At 38.3% G+C, this 20,830-nt stretch overlaps 1 protein-coding gene across 1 annotated transcript in view; it reads right to left on the bottom strand.

Moving 5' to 3' along the window:
* The window catches only part of LOC116319614 (Kv channel-interacting protein 2), a 41,321-nt gene extending 24,968 nt beyond the window's left edge, over window positions 1-16,353 (bottom strand). The window contains exon 1 of the mRNA XM_039621820.1: window positions 16,261-16,353. Coding sequence (XP_039477754.1) covers window positions 16,261-16,321 — 61 coding nt within the window. The 5' untranslated portion in view covers window positions 16,322-16,353. The remainder of the gene's footprint in view (window positions 1-16,260) is intronic.
* Window positions 16,354-20,830: the final 4,477 nt, after the last annotated feature.

Genomic DNA, 20,830 nt, shown 5'->3' with positions numbered 1-20,830 from the left:
CGTCATGTCCTCATATTGTTTTAAGCTGTGAAGGACATGAGTGTGTTTCAGTTGCCTTCTTCATGTGGTTGGACCAACAACTCTAGTGTGTGTTACACTGTCCTCATATTGTTGGTAGCAGAACTGTACAGTGTTAAGTTTCTTTAGAATCTGGTATAAGGAAGTCGGATCCTTCTGTAATAATGTTCACTGCTACAAATATGATCTGTAGTTAATTATCTAGTCGGGATTTATCCTAGAGAATGTTTCTGACGTTATATTGTTGTCTTTTGTTGCAGACACCAAGTGCTGAGGTCCTGTCTCAGCCTCATACAGACCAATCGGTGAGTGACTTACCCACTTCATTCTTCCAACAGGTTACACATCATATTTTTGTATTTGGTATCAAGTATATGTGTCAGATGGGCCTAGTGCATAAATGAAATGCACTTTAATTGTATTAAAACAATCAGTTTCAGTCAAAGTTAACCAAAATCAACATTAGCATTAGGAGAAAGTAATTGTCTATACCATTTGTTAGTCCAAACTTTCCCTTAAAGCATCAGCGTGATCTTTATTCTGACTACATTTGATATTTTTGTCCTTTTACACATGTTTTTGTCCATTTAACCTCCCGCTGATCAGTTTACATGATTTAATTTCTGGGGAAATAGATGCCTTTAAATCAGTGTTGGGTTTGGAGCTTTTATTGACAACAGCAGAAGAAGTTAGAAGTCAGGAACATGAACTCTACATGTGTTCAGTCGTCATGTCCTCATATTGTTTTAAGCTGTGAAGGACATGAGTGTGTTTAAGAAGAAGTCCTCATATGGTAGGACCAGTGATTGTAGTGTGTGTTACACTGTCCTCATATTGTTTTAAGCTGTGAAGGACATGAGTGTGTTTCAGTTGCCTTCCTCATGTGGTTGGACCAACAACTCTAGTGTGTGTTACACTGTCCTCATATTGTTGGTAGCAGAACTGTACAGTGTTAAGTTTCTTTAGAATCTGGTATAAGGAAGTCGGATCCTTCTGTAATAATGTTCACTGCTACAAATATGATCTGTAGTTGATCATCTAGTCGGGATTTATACTAGAGAATGTTTCTGACGTTATATTGTTGTCTTTTGTTGCAGACACCAAGTGCTGAGGTCCTGTCTCAGCCTCATACAGACCAATCGGTGAGTGACTTACCCACTTCATTCTTCCAACAGGTTACACATCATATTTTTGTATTTGGTATCAAGTATATGTGTCAGATGGGCCTAGTGCATAAATTAAATGCACTTTAATTGTATTAAAACAATCAGTTTCAGTCAAAGTTAACCAAAATCAACATTAGCATTAGGAGAAAGTAATTGTCTATACCATTTGTTAGTCCAAACTTTCCCTTTAAGCATCAGCGTGATCTTTATTCTGACTACATTTGATATTTTTGTCCTTTTACACATGTTTTTGTCCATTTAACCTCCCGCTGATCAGTTTACATGATTTAATTTCTGGGGAAATAGATGGCTTTACATCAGTGTTGGGTTTAGAGCTTTTATTGACAACAGCAGGAGAAGTTAGAAGTCAGGAACATGAACTCTACATGTGTTCAGTCGTCATGTCCTCATATTGTTTTAAGCTGTGAAGGACATGAGTGTGTTTCAGTTGCCTTCTTCATGTGGTTGGACCAACAACTCTAGTGTGTGTTACACTGTCCTCATATTGTGTGTAGCAGAACTGTACAGTGTTAAGTTTCTATAGAATCTGGTATAAGGAAGTCGGATCCTTCTGTGAATAATGTTCACTGCTACAAATATGATCTGTAGTTGATCATCTAGTCGGGATTTATACTAGAGAATGTTTCTGACGTTATATTGTCTTTTGTTGCAGACACCAAGTGCTGAGGTCCTGTCTCAGCCTCATACAGACCAATCGGTGAGTGACTTACCCACTTCATTCTTCCAACAGGTTACACATCATGTTTTTGTATTTGGTATCAAGTATATGTGTCAGATGGGCCTAGTGCATAAATGAAATGCACTTTAATTGTATTAAAACAATCAGTTTCAGTCAAAGTTAACCAAAATCAACATTAGCATTAGGAGAAAGTAATTGTCTATACCATTTGTTAGTCCAAACTTTCCCTTTAAGCATCAGCGTGATCTTTATTCTGACTACATTTGATATTTTTGTCCTTTTACACATGTTTTTGTCCATTTAACCTCCTGCTGATCAGTTTACATGATTTAATTTCTGGGGAAATAGATGGCTTTACATCAGTGTTGGGTTTAGAGCTTTTATTGACAACAGCAGGAGAAGTTAGAAGTCAGGAACATGAACTCTACATGTGTTCAGTCGTCATGTCCTCATATTGTTTTAAGCTGTGAAGGACATGAGTGTGTTTCAGTTGCCTTCTTCATGTGGTTGGACCAACAACTCTAGTGTGTGTTACACTGTCCTCATATTGTTGGTAGCAGAACTGTACAGTGTTAAGTTTCTTTAGAATCTGGTATAAGGAAGTCGGATCCTTCTGTAATAATGTTCACTGCTACAAATATGATCTGTAGTTGATCATCTAGTTGGGATTTATACTAGAGAATGTTTCTGACGTTATATTGTTGTCTTTTGTTGCAGACACCAAGTGCTGAGGTCCTGTCTCAGCCTCATACAGACCAATCGGTGAGTGACTTACCCACTTCATTCTTCCAACAGGTTACACATCATATTTTTGTATTTGGTATCAAGTATATGTGTCAGATGGGCCTAGTGCATAAATGAAATGCACTTTAATTGTATTAAAACAATCAGTTTCAGTCAAAGTTAACCAAAATCAACATTAGCATTAGGAGAAAGTAATTGTCTATACCATTTGTTAGTCCAAACTTTCCCTTTAAGCATCAGCTTGATCTTTATTCTGACTACATTTGATATTTTTGTCCTTTTACACGTTTTTGTCCATTTAACCTCCCGCTGATCAGTTTACATGATTTAATTTCTGGGGAAATAGATGGCTTTACATCAGTGTTGGGTTTAGAGCTTTTATTGACAACAGCAGGAGAAGTTAGAAGTCAGGAACATGAACTCTACATGTGTTCAGTCGTCATGTCCTCATATTGTTTTAAGCTGTGAAGGACATGAGTGTGTTTAAGTAGAAGTCCTCATATGGTAGGACCAGTGATTGTAGTGTGTGTGTTACACTGTCCTCATATTGTTGGTAGCAGAACTGTACAGTGTTAAGTTTCTTTAGAATCTGGTATAAGGAAGTCAGATCCTTCTGTAATAATGTTCACTGCTACAAATATGATCTGTAGTTAATTATCTAGTCGGGATTTATCCTAGAGAATGTTTCTGACGTTATATTGTTGTCTTTTGTTGCAGACACCAAGTGCTGAGGTCCTGTCTCAGCCTCATACAGACCAATCGGTGAGTGACATACCCACTTCATTCTTCCAACAGGTTACACATCATGTTTTTGTATTTGGTATCAAGTATATGTGCCAGTTGGGCCTAGTGCATAAATGAAATGCACTTTGATTGTTTTAATACAATCAGTTTGAGGAAAAGTTTCCCAAAATCAACAGTATTAGGAGAAAGCAATTGTCTATACCATTTGTTAGTCCAAACTTTCCCTTAAAGCATCAGCTTGATCTTTATTCTGACTACATTTGATATTTTTGTCCTTTTACGTTTTTGTCCATTTAACCTCCCGCCGATCAGTTTACATGATTTAATTTCTGGGAAATAGATGGCTTTACATCAGTGTTGGGTTTAGAGCTTTTATTGACAACAGCAGGAGAAGTTAGAAGTCAGGAACATGAACTCTACATGTGTTCAGTCGTCATGTCCTCATATTGTTTTAAGCTGTGAAGGACATGAGTGTGTTTAAGAAGAAGTCCTCATATGGTAGGACCAGTGATTGTAGTGTGTGTTACAATGTCCTCATATTGTTTTAAGCTGTGAAGGACATGAGTGTGTTTAAGTAGAAGTCCTCATATGGTAGGACCAGTGATTGTAGTGTGTGTTACACTGTCCTCATATTGTTTTAAGCTGTGAAGGACATGAGTGTGTTTCAGTTGCCTTCTTCATGTGGTTGGACCAACAACTCTAGTGTGTGTTACACTGTCCTCATATTGTTGGTAGCAGAACTGTACAGTGTTAAGTTTCTATAGAATCTGGTATAAGGAAGTCGGATCCTTCTGTAATAATGTTCACTGCTACAAATATGATCTGTAGTTGATCATCTAGTCGGGATTTATACTAGAGAATGTTTCTGACGTTATATTGTTGTCTTTTGTTGCAGACACCAAGTGCTGAGGTCCTGTCTCAGCCTCATACAGACCAATCGGTGAGTGACTTACCCACTTCATTCTTCCAACAGGTTACACATCATATTTTTGTATTTGGTATCAAGTATATGTGTCAGATGGGCCTAGTGCATAAATGAAATGTACTTTAATTGTATTAAAACAATCAGTTTCAGTCAAAGTTAACCAAAATCAACATTAGCATTAGGAGAAAGTAATTGTCTATACCAGGGTGCCCAATCCCAGTCCTCGAGAGCTACTGTCCTGCAGCTTTTAGATGCATCCCTACTCCAACACAGCTGAATCAAATAGTTGGATTACCAATTCGGCATGCCATCAAGTCTGGCAAAGGCCTGATAACGAGCCATTCATTTGATTCAGGTGTGCTCGAACAAGGACGCATCTAAAAGCTGCAGGGCAGTAGCTCTCGAGGACTGGGATTGGGCACCCCTGGTCTATACCATTTGTTAGTCCAAACTTTCCTTAAAGCATCAGCGTGATCTTTATTCTGACTACATTTGATATTTTGTCCTTTTACACATGTTTTTGTCCATTTAACCTCCCGCTGATCAGTTTACATGATTTAATTTCTGGGGAAATAGATGCCTTTAAATCAGTGTTGGGTTTGGAGCTTTTATTGACAACAGCAGAAGAAGTTAGAAGTCAGGAACATGAACTCTACATGTGTTCAGTCGTCATGTCCTCATATTGTTTTAAGCTGTGAAGGACATGAGTGTGTTTAAGAAGAAGTCCTCATATGGTAGGACCAGTGATTGTAGTGTGTGTTACACTGTCCTCATATTGTTTTAAGCTGTGAAGGACATGAGTGTGTTTCAGTTGCCTTCTTCATGTGGTTGGACCAACAACTCTAGTGTGTGTTACACTGTCCTCATATTGTGTGTAGCAGAACTGTACAGTGTTAAGTTTCTATAGAATCTGGTATAAGGAAGTCAGATCCTTCTGTGAATAATGTTCACTGCTACAAATATGATCTGTAGTTGATCATCTAGTCGGGATTTATACTAGAGAATGTTTCTGACGTTATATTGTCTTTTGTTGCAGACACCAAGTGCTGAGGTCCTGTCTCAGCCTCATACAGACCAATCGGTGAGTGACTTACCCACTTCATTCTTCCAACAGGTTACACATCATGTTTTTGTATTTGGTATCAAGTATATGTGTCAGATGGGCCTAGTGCATAAATGAAATGCACTTTAATTGTATTAAAACAATCAGTTTCAGTCAAAGTTAACCAAAATCAACATTAGCATTAGGAGAAAGTAATTGTCTATACCATTTGTTAGTCCAAACTTTCCCTTAAAGCATCAGCGTGATCTTTATTCTGACTACATTTGATATTTTGTCCTTTTACACATGTTTTTGTCCATTTAACCTCCTGCTGATCAGTTTACATGATTTAATTTCTGGGGAAATAGATGGCTTTACATCAGTGTTGGGTTTAGAGCTTTTATTGACAACAGCAGGAGAAGTTAGAAGTCAGGAACATGAACTCTACATGTGTTCAGTCGTCATGTCCTCATATTGTTTTAAGCTGTGAAGGACATGAGTGTGTTTCAGTTGCCTTCTTCATGTGGTTGGACCAACAACTCTAGTGTGTGTTACACTGTCCTCATATTGTTGGTAGCAGAACTGTACAGTGTTAAGTTTCTTTAGAATCTGGTATAAGGAAGTCGGATCCTTCTGTAATAATGTTCACTGCTACAAATATGATCTGTAGTTGATCATCTAGTTGGGATTTATACTAGAGAATGTTTCTGACGTTATATTGTTGTCTTTTGTTGCAGACACCAAGTGCTGAGGTCCTGTCTCAGCCTCATACAGACCAATCGGTGAGTGACTTACCCACTTCATTCTTCCAACAGGTTACACATCATATTTTTGTATTTGGTATCAAGTATATGTGTCAGATGGGCCTAGTGCATAAATGAAATGCACTTTAATTGTATTAAAACAATCAGTTTCAGTCAAAGTTAACCAAAATCAACATTAGCATTAGGAGAAAGTAATTGTCTATACCATTTGTTAGTCCAAACTTTCCTTTAAGCATCAGCTTGATCTTTATTCTGACTACATTTGATATTTTTGTCCTTTTACACGTTTTTGTCCATTTAACCTCCCGCTGATCAGTTTACATGATTTAATTTCTGGGGAAATAGATGGCTTTACATCAGTGTTGGGTTTAGAGCTTTTATTGACAACAGCAGGAGAAGTTAGAAGTCAGGAACATGAACTCTACATGTGTTCAGTCGTCATGTCCTCATATTGTTTTAAGCTGTGAAGGACATGAGTGTGTTTAAGTAGAAGTCCTCATATGGTAGGACCAGTGATTGTAGTGTGTGTGTTACACTGTCCTCATATTGTTGGTAGCAGAACTGTACAGTGTTAAGTTTCTTTAGAATCTGGTATAAGGAAGTCAGATCCTTCTGTAATAATGTTCACTGCTACAAATATGATCTGTAGTTAATTATCTAGTCGGGATTTATCCTAGAGAATGTTTCTGACGTTATATTGTTGTCTTTTGTTGCAGACACCAAGTGCTGAGGTCCTGTCTCAGCCTCATACAGACCAATCGGTGAGTGACATACCCACTTCATTCTTCCAACAGGTTACACATCATGTTTTTGTATTTGGTATCAAGTATATGTGCCAGTTGGGCCTAGTGCATAAATGAAATGCACTTTGATTGTTTTAATACAATCAGTTTGAGGAAAAGTTTCCCAAAATCAACATTAGTATTAGGAGAAAGCAATTGTCTATACCATTTGTTAGTCCAAACTTTCCCTAAAGCATCAGCTTGATCTTTATTCTGACTACATTTGATATTTTTGTCCTTTTACACGTTTTTGTCCATTTAACCTCCCGCCGATCAGTTTACATGATTTAATTTCTGGGGAAATAGATGGCTTTACATCAGTGTTGGGTTTAGAGCTTTTATTGACAACAGCAGGAGAAGTTAGAAGTCAGGAACATGAACTCTACATGTGTTCAGTCGTCATGTCCTCATATTGTTTTAAGCTGTGAAGGACATGAGTGTGTTTAAGAAGAAGTCCTCATATGGTAGGACCAGTGATTGTAGTGTGTGTTACAATGTCCTCATATTGTTTTAAGCTGTGAAGGACATGAGTGTGTTTAAGTAGAAGTCCTCATATGGTAGGACCAGTGATTGTAGTGTGTGTTACACTGTCCTCATATTGTTTTAAGCTGTGAAGGACATGAGTGTGTTTCAGTTGCCTTCTTCATGTGGTTGGACCAACAACTCTAGTGTGTGTTACACTGTCCTCATATTGTTGGTAGCAGAACTGTACAGTGTTAAGTTTCTTTAGAATCTGGTATAAGGAAGTCGGATCCTTCTGTAATAATGTTCACTGCTACAAATATGATCTGTAGTTGATCATCTAGTCGGGATTTATACTAGAGAATGTTTCTGACGTTATATTGTTGTCTTTTGTTGCAGACACCAAGTGCTGAGGTCCTGTCTCAGCCTCATACAGACCAATCGGTGAGTGACTTACCCACTTCATTCTTCCAACAGGTTACACATCATATTTTTGTATTTGGTATCAAGTATATGTGTCAGATGGGCCTAGTGCATAAATGAAATGTACTTTAATTGTATTAAAACAATCAGTTTCAGTCAAAGTTAACCAAAATCAACATTAGCATTAGGAGAAAGTAATTGTCTATACCAGGGGTGCCCAATCCCAGTCCTCGAGAGCTACTGTCCTGCAGCTTTTAGATGCATCCCTACTCCAACACAGCTGAATCAAATAGTTGGATTACCAATTCGGCATGCCATCAAGTCTGGCAAAGGCCTGATAACGAGCCATTCATTTGATTCAGGTGTGCTCAACAAGGACGCATCTAAAAGCTGCAGGGCAGTAGCTCTCGAGGACTGGGATTGGGCACCCTGGTCTATACCATTTGTTAGTCCAAACTTACCCTTAAAGCATCAGCTTGATCTTTATTCTGACTACATTTGATATTTTTGTCCTTTACACATGTTTTTGTCCATTTAACCTCCCGCTGATCAGTTTACATGATTTAATTTCTGGGGAAATAGATGGCTTTACATCAGTGTTGGGTTTAGAGCTTTTATTGACAACAGCAGGAGAAGTTAGAAGTCAGGAACATGAACTCTACATGTGTTCAGTCGTCATGTCCTCATATTGTTTTAAGCTGTGAAGGACATGAGTGTGTTTAAGTAGAAGTCCTCATGTGGTAGGACCAGTGATTGTAGTGTGTGTGTTACACTGTCCTCATATTGTTTTAAGCTGTGAAGGACATGAGTGTGTTTAAGAAGAAGTCCTCATATGGTAGGACCAGTGATTGTAGTGTGTGTTACAATGTCCTCATATTGTTTTAAGCTGTGAAGGACATGAGTGTGTTTCAGTTGCCTTCCTCATGTGGTTGGACCAACAACTCTAGTGTGTGTTACACTGTCCTCATATTGTTGGTAGCAGAACTGTACAGTGTTAAGTTTCTATAGAATCTTGTATAAGGAAGTCGGATCCTTCTGTGAATAATGTTCACTGCTACAAATATGATCTGTAGTTGATCATCTAGTCGGGATTTATACTAGAGAATGTTTCTGACGTTATATTGTTGTCTTTTGTTGCAGACACCAAGTGCTGAGGTCCTGTCTCAGCCTCATACAGACCAATTGGTGAGTGACATACCCACTTCATTCTTCCAACAGGTTACACATCATGTTTTTTGTATTTAGTAATCAAGTTTATGTGTCAGTTGGGCCTAGTGCATAAATTAAATGCACTTTGATTGTATTAAAACAATCAGTTTGAGTCAAAGTTTCCCAAAATCAACATTAGCTTTACTTCTTTGTGAAGATCTTAGGAGAAAGAAATTGGCGTACCATTTGTTAGTTCTAACTTTCCTTTAAAGCATCAGCTTGATATTTATTCCTACTAAATTTGATATTTTTGTGTTTTTGTGTTACATTGTCCTCATATTGTTTTAAGCTGTGAAGGACATGAATGTGTTTTTGTAGCCTTTCTCAATTGGTAGAACCAACAACTCTAGTTTGTGTTACATTGCTCCTTTAAAGTGCTCCAGTAGAAAGCAAGGTTTAAGAACATTTTGTATTCACATTATAAACTATAAACTAGAATATTTTCTATCTTTTCTTGCATTCACATTAAGATATTTTCTTTTGTTTCCATTTATGACAGCTGGGAAGGTGAGAAGCAAGTGGACAAATGATGAAGTAAAGGTTGCTGCAAAGTACCAGGTAAAAGGAATGTGACTGCTGCTTCCAAGCAGAGCCGGCAGCTCGTAAAGGCAGAGACTGGGTTGCCATAAAGTACTACATCCACAACAGGATCATTGCATTAAAAGAAAGATGCAAGGAAAAAAAGAAACAACCAAGAGAGATACTTTGTTGCTTCCACAGTTATGTCAATATTGTAGTTTTCTGTATTGCATTGTTCTTACTCATAAATCTGTGGTTTATGCTGGGTGCTTTTTCAATTAAATGATAAGAAAGGCAGATAATGTTCCACGTTTTTATTGACATGAACATTCACTACAAAATGAATTAATGCATTACAATATTAAGACTTAAAAAGTAGACTGACCACATTTGACCTATGTCTTTTTTTAAGTCTCTACACAGCTCATATTTACTGTTTTATTAACACATAAATGTCTGATATTTCTGTCAGAAGTTACCCGACTGGTGAGCATTACTATTGTGCATCCATGCCTATTATATTGTAATCTCAAAAGGAGCCAAGCTTAAAAATACAGAACCTACCCTTACCTGGTCCTTATAAGTCATATATACTTGAAAATTATGTGTTTCCATGGGCTTCACAATTCACCTAAACATGAAATATCAGTGTGTGACCTTATGGTACTCATAAGTCACATAAACCTGACAGTGTCCTCACAAGTAGCATTAAATTCAGGTTTGACCAAAATTTCACCCTAGCCAAAATCTCAACAGATGGGCGTGTTCCTGGAAGCATGGGTCAAACTTTGTGTGATTCCCATGCCTCTAGGACCTTCAGAAAGGCACGTTCCCATTTGTCACATTTTTGTCATAGGTCCTGATATTTCACGAAAACACGTATGTGTGTGTGTGTGTGTGTGTGTGTATTCATTAGTTTGTTCTCAATGTTATCATCTTTCTCCAGACGTGTGTCAGAGGAAGACCAACGGAACGTCAACAACTTCTGTTCTTTTATCCACAGAGCACCTGCCATACAAATACAGTCTCTCATTTACACACACACACACTTACACACACACACACACACACACACACACACGACCGCCATAATGAAATCAGGGGATGGGGAGCCAGAGAATGAAGACAGACAGTGACAAAAGCAGAGAGGAGAAAGAAAAAATGAAGAAAAAAAGAGAGATGGAGTGAGGGAAGGATGCAGAGGAACAGAGAGAGTTGCGTATTAAATATCCCCTGTCTGATCCTCCCGTGTCCCAGGCTCTCATCTTCTTCCTGGCTAGCCATCAGAAGGGCAGAGACAGAAAGAGGCTCAGACAAGGTCAACAAGGACAGGCTCCTTGATCCACACTGCACGTTTTTTGCAGTTTATAAAGTTTGCCACAATCGAGATTATCCTTGTCCAAACCACTGATAAAGTGTCTTAACTGCTATTGTTTTAAATTTCTCCAAAAGAGCCCAATGAAAAGTCCTTCAACAATTCACTGCTGCAAAATATATGACTTTCAGATAACATTTTTAAATGTGCTCTTGGTCTGATATAATATAGGGATGGTCCACAGACCCTTATGCTGGGTGTGAAGCAACACAACTTACTCTTAATGGACTGAATGGACTGCAAACACACACACAAACACACACACCCATCTGCCCTCATTGTAATTGCCCCTCTGTTGATAGGTAAGCTAATAGAGAATGCAGCCAGCGTGTGTGTGTGTGTGTGTGTGTGTGTGTGTGTGTGTGTGTGTGTGTGTGTGTGTGTGTGTGTGTGTGTGTGTGTGTGTGTGTGTGTGTGTGTGTGTGTGTGTGTGTGTGTGTGTGTGCGTGTGCGTGTGTGTGCGTGCGTGTGCGTGTGTGTGCGTGTGTGTGTGTGTGTGTGCGTGTGTGTGTGTGTGCGCGCATGCATACGTGCCTGTGCTTAGACATAAATAGGTCTTCTGCTGACCGCTAAGCTTTTTACCTGCACTTATCCATCTCCTTCATGTTGTCATCATACTTCCTTTCCATCAAATAGACACACACAACCAAGGATCCTAGCCAAATGGCCAAATATCCTCTTAAGCATGAAAAAAAATGATTTGCCTAGCCTCACTGTAGACAGGAAGAGGATGTTGTTGTAGAATGGACCTAAGATATAGTGTTTACCAGAGAAAAATATGCACATACTCTGGCCATTCAGAGTATTAGAAACCTATAGATTATTAAATAGATTATCCATTATTATATAGTTTATAATTATACATTTAGTAAATGTATATGTTTTATTGTCATCACATCCATCTTCTTTTGAGAAAAGTGTACTAGAAAATACAGTATTTACACAATTTTTTAAAAATCTTTTATGTCTTATTTATATGATTTACCTGTTAGTAATGGTAATATTGCACTGAAATGTATGTAATTGAGCAATAAGAAGCAGGAAACTGGGTGACATAATATGGAAATCAAATCCTATTAAACAAGACGAATTAGTAAGTGCATAGTAACTTACTGGTAACAATATAATATCCTGCTTAAAATTTTTTATTAGTACATTAGTACAAAGGCATATAAACCTTCATGTGGTCAGGATATTAAAGTATAAAAGCTTTTTGTTTTTTCCAGTTGTAGGTCTTTTGATGAGAGCAGAGCAATTTACATTTCTATCTATCTATCTGGTGGTGACAGTGAAGTGCCATTCATATTTAATAAATATAGATATGTTTGTCTGGTCTGAGGTTTTCAGCTGTAGAAATATTTTTATGAAATTTAGGAAAAACGTATAGTTTTGCATTTTGCAGCCCTGGTTGCTTGTTATTACAAATACTTTATCATGTATTTCTATATAACTATAACATTACTCAAAGTTTGCTTTATTATGTTTTTACACGGAATTTACATGGTATTTCTTATAAACTCCCAAACATATTTTCAGGTGATAATCCACAGTACTAATCATAATATTTACATGGTTATCTTCAATGAAAGAATGCTGGAGACAGAAGGTGGGATTAATTCCAGCAATAAAATATCCAGTACTATTATATGTAACCTCATTTTAATGAGGTCACAACTGCTTTAAAGTCAGGTTATAAAATGTTAATGCACAGATGTAACAATTTTTTGGGTAGCAGTTTGCAATAGTGATACCAGGATATATTACTGTACTCTTACTAAATTTGTTTCCACAATATTATTTTACATTCCACATTATTTTCTATGTAACCCAGTTACATAGATTTAGGTGTAATATTACTGAGTTATAAGTATTGCTGATACAAGATATTATTTGGTTATTGCTTGATATTATTTTGATAGTTAATTGGTAAAAACCTGCTACATTATTTCCATATAGTAACATTCCACCTGATTGCTCAACTATTAACAATAATAACAATAATAGTGCAACCATACTGCTAACACTATTACTTCTAATACTGCTACTACTAAAGATACTACTAGTACTACTAGTACTATAATTATTATTGTTATTATTATTATTATTATTATTATTGTTATTTCAGGTTGTACCCCACCTCTTACAACCCTGAATAGGATAAGCAAAAGAAAATGGATGGATGGAAATAATAGTAATAATAATAATAATAATAATAATAATAATAATAATAATAATAATACTGATAATAATAATAATAATAATAATGATAATATAAGCTGTGGATCAGCCTTGGATACTGCCCTCTATAAAGATGCAGCCATGGTTGTGAGGAAATTAATATTCCCTTACAAATTATTTCTTTACATGTAAAACACTGAATGTTTTATTCAGGCTATGCTTTGTAACAGTTATGGTCAGTTGCACAGAGTAGGTGAATACCTGGATGATGATGAGTTTTAAAAGATTTTAAGCGACGCAGCTAACAGAGGAACTGCAAAATGTAAAGTCTACTCTAAGTCTTCTGTCCAAATTGAAGCTCTGCTGTGATATTTCCCCTTGGATCGACCACAGGACTCTGAACAAAACAGTCCTCACATTCTTACTCAATTGTGCGCACCTCACCTCAAAGATCATCACATATTCACTGAACCAAAGTGAAACTAAAAGTAAAAATGACAATCTCCAGGTTGGTTTGACATATGGTTCACATCCCACTGTTAAATCTGGTATAAATTGATATGAGACATTAAAGTATCAAAGACCTTGCAGAAGTGATGAAGCAGCACTTCAATATGTCCCTGACACCCGCTAACTCACCCAACCCGGTGCCAGGCGAATTTATTTGAAAATCAAAGGCTAAAAGAGGCTGTGGTGCATGTGGCAAGATGCCACACCTTTCATTCATGAAGCGAGTGAGTATATTACAGCACAAACAGCAGGCCCTAGCTTACTTGTAGGATATTAGTCACTGATATTCTCAGAGAAGCAAATCGGCGATAGAAATAGGCAGAGTAAATAAACTTATGTTTATCACAGGTGAATACTTGCACAGAGATTTCTTTTGTTTCTTGAATAAGTTAAAGTCAACACATTCTACTCAAAGAAAAAGGTGAAGGTGGGGGAAACTGCAGTGTTGATAAAAACTCTTCTCAGGCATGCTGCCATCCAGCACAGACCAGCACATCCCTTCAATTTCCACCTCATAAACTTCCAAAGAACACACTCCAGCCATTAGCCATTAGCTTTAAATCTATCAGAACCTTGTAAACTTCCCGACCAGAGTGCACTTCACGCATGCTGCATGCATCCTCGATAACAAAAGAGTTTCCTCTCCTTTTCTCCACAAAAGTATGCGCGTTTAGTTTGTGTATACGCGTTTAATCACCGATGGGTCAGTAGCACAGCTCATTAAAGTAATGAGAGTCACACAGTCTCCTTATTTTACTGGTCTCGCTCTGTCTCACCAGAAGATGACTCAGTATGGGTACAGCAAAATGAGTCTGGCAAGAGGGAGCAGAAAAAGAATTTGAACCACAATGAATATTTTATTTCTTTTCTTCTTTCTTATAAAATATCAGTTTTGGAAAATGGAGAAATAAATTTTACCTCATTTCATAATCTCATTTTTCTCCAATATTTCGCTCAATATCCTCAATCCCCACTGGTAGCTTAGCAAGGGGGTAATCCTGAGGGAGACAGGTACTAATGAGTTTAAATGGAATGGATACTTGATCAGTGGACACAGTGCATGCTGGTACCATAATCTAACTGTACTGGAAGTTGCATTTGGCATGAACATAGCACGCATACTCTGAGACTGAAGCTGGTATATCACATGCTCATATATGGTTTGGACCTAAACTCTTCAGTGATTCTGCAGATAGTCTGAGTGATGCATTCATTCTGCCATCTGGACTAAGTTCCTCCATTAAAAAAATTCATTAGCTAAAGTACTCACAAGGGAGTTGGCACACACGCACACACATATTTATTAAGGCAGCTACTTTCCATAAACCATGGTCAAAATATGCAGAAGACTGATGTCCTAAGTATAATGGAAGAATAAATGGGATCTCCACCGTGTCTTTCTGTGTGTGTCTGTCTGTGTGCATGCTTGGTATGTAGAGTGCTGTGTGTAGATGAGAGGTTTCCAAGAGGAACTTTATTGAGATGACAGAGCTGTTGGCACACCTTGACTACTGGGTGCAGTCCAGCTGGTGCATCAGGGATGAAGAGTGTCTCCCTACAGTGTAGCATCCAGAATAATACACCAGAACTTTTAATCTGTGAAGGTTTTAATATTTAAAGCACTCAAAAGTGGAGTAGAGGTTCTTTGGTACTAATGCTGAGAAGAAAATCTTGTTAGAGTGCTAAAGTTACTTGAACTGAACAGAGCGCTGTGGGCAATGTGCAGAGGAAAAAACAAGCAAACAAACAAACAAACAAAAACCAGATAATAGGGATGCGAATCCCATCTGTCCTCTTGTCACCAACAGATGAAAGATAAGGAAGTGCGAACAACGTAAAGTAGATTGGAACTGGAGGTGGGGGGGGGACAAAACACAGGTCACCCTGATAAGACAGGCCAAACGGGGCCTTGGTGTGTGGTGACAGCTCCTGGAGGTGAGCCAGAGAAGATTTGACCTTTTTTCTTCAATAATAGGCAGGTGCTTTTGTATTTTGTGTTGTAAATGTATCTCTCAGTAAATATTACATTTTGTTAAACTGTTAAACACCTTTAGTACTGCTTTGGTACAAATGATTCAGCGATCAGAAAAGCACCAAAATTTGTTTAGTGAAAGACGGATCTGATTCAGGTTTGTCTTTCTCAAATAAACCCAACAAGAAAGAACACTGACTTGAAAATGTTCAAAGAAAATGTTCCATATCTCCCTTCTTTATCCAACTATACATTTAGGTTTTAAGCTAATGAGAGTACAAACAGTAAGGCTGACATTCCCTCAGTGAGACAAGTGCCTCTACACTGCACTCAGACCCACTCTTTCCATAGTGATATCGATTAAAAGGTAAAAGCACACACCCCTGGGGCAGAGAGGCCACACACACACGCGGCTAAAGTTACTCTGAGTGTGTGTGTGTGTGTGTGTGTGTGTGTGTGTGTGTGTGTGTGTGTGTGTGTGTGTGTGTGTGTGTGTGTGTTGGGAAATGAGAGAGTGTGTTGCATGGCCCACTGTTGCACTGGTAACCCAAACCCTTGGAAAGGATTGCAGCTCATTCAGAACCAGAAGAAATGCGTGGTGCAGATAAAACTGTTCATGCGCTCACTTGTACAAACAAGTATCGTTTTATATCAGAGAACTCAATTTGTTTATGTTTATATAATTATTTTTAATAGACAAACTCTGAAAGAAACAAACAAGCATTACCTTCCCCACCGACAGGTTCGAACATCCCAAACTGCTCTAAGACTTTGATGAAGAGACCCATGACCAGCAGCACCGCAATCACCTCTAACCCGTCCAGATTCAACATCTTGAGAGGCCGCCCATATGTCCAAGTCAGGACGTGTAAACCTGTCCAGCTGTCCTCAGCCTGAGCAGTTTGTCCAACTTTAAGCTCAGCAGAGTTGTCTTCCACCGTCTTCCTCACTTTTCGTCACTTTGATGAAGTCCAAAGTGTTCTAACTTCAGAGGGATTTTACAAAGTGAGGTCAACTATAACGATAAGCGGCTGATAGCTTGGCTTGACGGGCGTTTCTCTTCTGTCCCCCAGAACCTTTCCTCAGTCCACCCCTCTTATTCCCCGGTGAAGGCCATAACCACTTAAGCTACAGGCTGTCACACAGAAGTCCAGAGTGTCCCAACTGTTGAACTAAAGTTCTTAGGGGGCTTTTTCCCCCTCCCTTCTCTTTCTCTTCTTCCAGGCCCCCCTGCCTGCCGAGTGATGGAATCTAGGGATGCGCTGCGCCTGCTAGTCCTTTGGCAGTGGTTGTCAGGAAGCAAGTGTTGTGAGGGGGGAAGAGGGAGTGAGTGAGAGAGAGGCGGCAGATAAAGAGAGGAGGAGAGGATGAGAGGGAGATGGCATAGAAAATGAGAGGGAGAGAGACAAACAGAGACAGATACACACACACACACACACACACACACACACACACACACACACACACACACACACACACACACACACACACACACACACACACACACACACACACAGCAAGGCAAATTGTTTGGGGGAGATGAGAGAGTTGAGGTATACCCTCCCTCTCTAGCGACATTACCTTCATTGATTTGCCTAATGTGGTTTCCTTGGTAACTGGGAGAGAGTGTTTAAAAGCAGATTTAAGTAATGGAAAGAAAACATATTTATGTTCACCTTAATTCATCTCAAATGTGTGTTTTCACTGTAGAGATTGCAGCATCTGTTCTGCAGACGTTGTTCCTGTCGGTCGATAGAATGTCTCATTAACTTTTTTAATGTGTAGCTACAAGGGCTCAGATTTCTGGCTCTGGTATAGAAATCCTTAATGCTTCTATGAGAAGAATGTCAATGTAATAATTCAAGGTACATGCTGGGGGGGGGGGGGGCATGTTATGTACTTTACAAACATGTTATGTATGGCACAAAATTAGCCTATATGGCAGAAGCGGTTGAGAAAGTTCTGCAAGAACGTCCCATTAGATTACTGTTAGCTATTTCTTTGACTTTAACTGTACTCAGGTAAATAGTAGACATGCTATAAATATGCTAGCTATTGCTATTGTTGAAAGGAAACCTTTGGGCTTTCTCTACATTTTTTTCATTGGTTATCATGTTAGCTTCTTTGCAACCTGGGACCTCTTTTGCTAGTTTGCCAATTTTGATATCCAGGCTTTGACTTCCTGTTCTATCCACGGGTCATAAGTTGTTTGCAAACTGCAGACAAATTTAAAAAAGATAAATAAAAAGTCAAATCATCACCAGACAATAGCTGCAGTTTTCCCCCCTTTTTGGCTAATTCTACCATGCCTTTAATCTCCACACAGGGTCCCTGTTTGAACATGACTTTTCAGTAGAACTTAGATGACAAGTGGTTTAGAAATTAAAATCAGAACAATTGGCATAGTTGCTCATCCAGCTCTCAATCCCCCACACTTCAGAGTTTACTGTAAATGTGTGAAGTCCAGAAAGAGATAAGATTGGCTTTATTTCACAAACTAATGAGAATTAAAATCAATTGAAAATGACAAATGTGAGCTTGTCCTTGAGCACATATTGGGTGAAGACCCACAAGGTTACCATTGTATGTAAATGTGTTTAAATTATGGCCAACACTATAGCAGGAATAGTGATTCTTGTAAATTGTAGATGGACAACAAATGAATCAGCATGGCATGAGCTCATTGGTCCTTTGGCCAGATGAGCTAACCACAAAGCTTCCAGTAATGAAAATCTTGTCCTTTGTTTCGAAAATATCCATATTGACATATCTGTTGATAGAGATAAGTCTTTCTATAGAATTGTTTTGACTTGTGGTCACCAACCATGAGTTATCCATAAGTTAATCTTATATTACTAATGGCCGTAGTTCAAATGCTTCACACACAGTGGAGGATTTATGACAGAAAAATGTGTAAAGTGAATGAAAAAAACCCATCATAAATGTGCGGTAATAAAAAAAAATTAGCAGACTAATTAGCTCTTACTGCCAAATATTTGAGATCAGTTCTTGATCTTTTTTTTTTTAAAGAAAGAAAAACATATCCTCTTTCATAAGGACTTGCTCAGTGATTTGGTAATTGCATCACCCCAAAATATTCAGTGTTTGTCAGTCATCAGCTCAGGTTTGGATACCTAAAGAATCAACTTGAATCTGTGCAGGCTGTTACTGTTACTCACCATCTAAGTAAATTCTGCCCCACCCTGAATAAGTCCCAGAGAGGGTATCGCTTCACATTATGCTGCAAAAATAACAGAGCTGGGGGGAAACGGTATGTTGCTTCTCTGTCTTATTGTCCCACCGTGCTTCCCATTCTGTCTCTTTCTTTGGAAAGTGGAAGGGATGAGAGAGGCAAGACAGCAGCAGCTTGACAAATGTGCAGTGTCTGTTTTTACTTCTGCTCCTGTTTCTCTTTCTTGACATTCCTGTTGCTACATTTTCTACTGGGCAGTGCAGTGGCATACCTCATTACTGTCACATAAACAGCGCCATCGTGGACATGGTGGGTCACACAAGCATGCACATTTCAGACAAGGTCACAGGAAACCTATTCTTGGCTGACGTCGCTTTTTACATATGCAGTGTCAAAGCCGAGAGACGCTTCACCACCGTAGCTGTTTTTTTTTTCTTAATTCTACAGCAGCAGTGTATAATTTGTATTGAAGCAGAGCTCTAATTGCAGACATGGTAAATGTAAACAGAGAAATATTAAACCACTCGCTGACAACAGAGACAGAGCGAGGGAGAGAAAGAAACCTGAGCCCGACTTGATGGTTAAAAATGATTTCTCTGCCCACTTATATATTGAAGAGTTGCCATTCAAGGGGATAGATGGGGAGAAGTGAGGCAGGCTGTTACAAGACACGTGGTGGCAGGGGGAAGTAATGAGAAGTAAGAAAAGACAGAAACAGAACAAGAGGGTACAAAGGAAGGACAAACTGAGGAGCAGGAGTGACTGAGGTCAGATTCCTCTGTGTAGCGAAGTGCAGAGGGAAGAAGTATCTATTCTTTATTACCCTCCAGCATCTCTCGCCTCCTGGAGGATTTTTCACCTCATTCTGGCTGTCACCATAGAAAATTGGACCCGCAGATGTGTCCTCTACTCCTCCGCTATCCTCCTACCCTACTTTCTCTGCTATTTCTCATCAAATCTACAACTCCGAAGACTTTTAATTTCAAAAGAAAGGACGACCCTCTCAATCAAAAAGCTCATTAAGTTCAAAAACTCGGCGCAACAGGTCTCCAAGCTCCAAAATTAGAAGCAGTTAGACTTCGAGCTCCATCACACTACAGTGCCATCTACAGCTTTGACATACACAAATACTGTATACTGCATCAACTGTTTTGCCACTATTTTACGAATGGTCATTAGAATAGAAAATACCCTTAAATGTGTCTGAAATATAAACAGCTGTTTTTATGTTTTTCATGTAATGTGTGACTGCTTTCTTTATGTTACAGTATGTGAATTGCATTTATTGATATCGTTTTGCAATTAAGCTTCTGTATTAAACCAAAAAGTATCTAGATATGCTCACGCTTCAGTTTAAGAGCTGTCCAAATGTTGTGCATGGTGTTCACAGCCCAGTAAAACCATGAAATAAAGGCCTGATCCATGCAGAAGTAAAATAGTCTTCTTCTCTCTGCAGAGTTGAAAGGCTAGTATTAAGACAATGTAGACACATTTTCAACTTTCAATTTATGAACTAAATAAATGTCACATTAAAACTTCAAGAAAGTCTTTGAGAACTTTTATGCATGTACACATATGGCCCATTAACTTAAAATGGGTAAGAAAATGAGAGATCCCACAAATATTCTGTCACGTTGTAGTTTACATATGTTTATGCATCTTCAAATTATAATAAAAGTGGACTAAACTGGTTTGATATGAACAAGAGTAAACTCCATGCATGACTCACTAATCCATATAGTTAAAAAAAAATCTCTATCAATAACTGTTTTTTTCACTAACCATTTGAAAGGCAATTAGTTGAATCTGCAACAATGTTAGAGAGATTAATCTATAAGATGATACAGCTTCTAGTTTGCTACTATAGATATGTATCTGGTATGATTTCATAAATGAATATCATTTATGAAATAGTAGAAACTACAAATAGTAGGGAGGGAGTTATGTGGAGGACTTTGCTTAAAAAAACCTAATTTCCATACAGTCTTGTAAGTGTATGGTGCCTGAGGTTACTTTGTGTGTTCCCTGCTGAGACATCGCAGACTAATGAGACCTTAAAAGCCAAACCTTATTTGCTCTCTTTTTCTGGTATGAACCATATTAT

This window comes from Oreochromis aureus, linkage group 13 (assembly GCF_013358895.1).
Source record: "Oreochromis aureus strain Israel breed Guangdong linkage group 13, ZZ_aureus, whole genome shotgun sequence".
In the NCBI taxonomy this organism is placed as follows: Eukaryota; Metazoa; Chordata; class Actinopteri; order Cichliformes; family Cichlidae; genus Oreochromis; species Oreochromis aureus.
The sequence above is the reverse complement of the archived record's forward strand: the minus strand, read 5'-3'. Positions and strand labels throughout refer to the sequence as shown.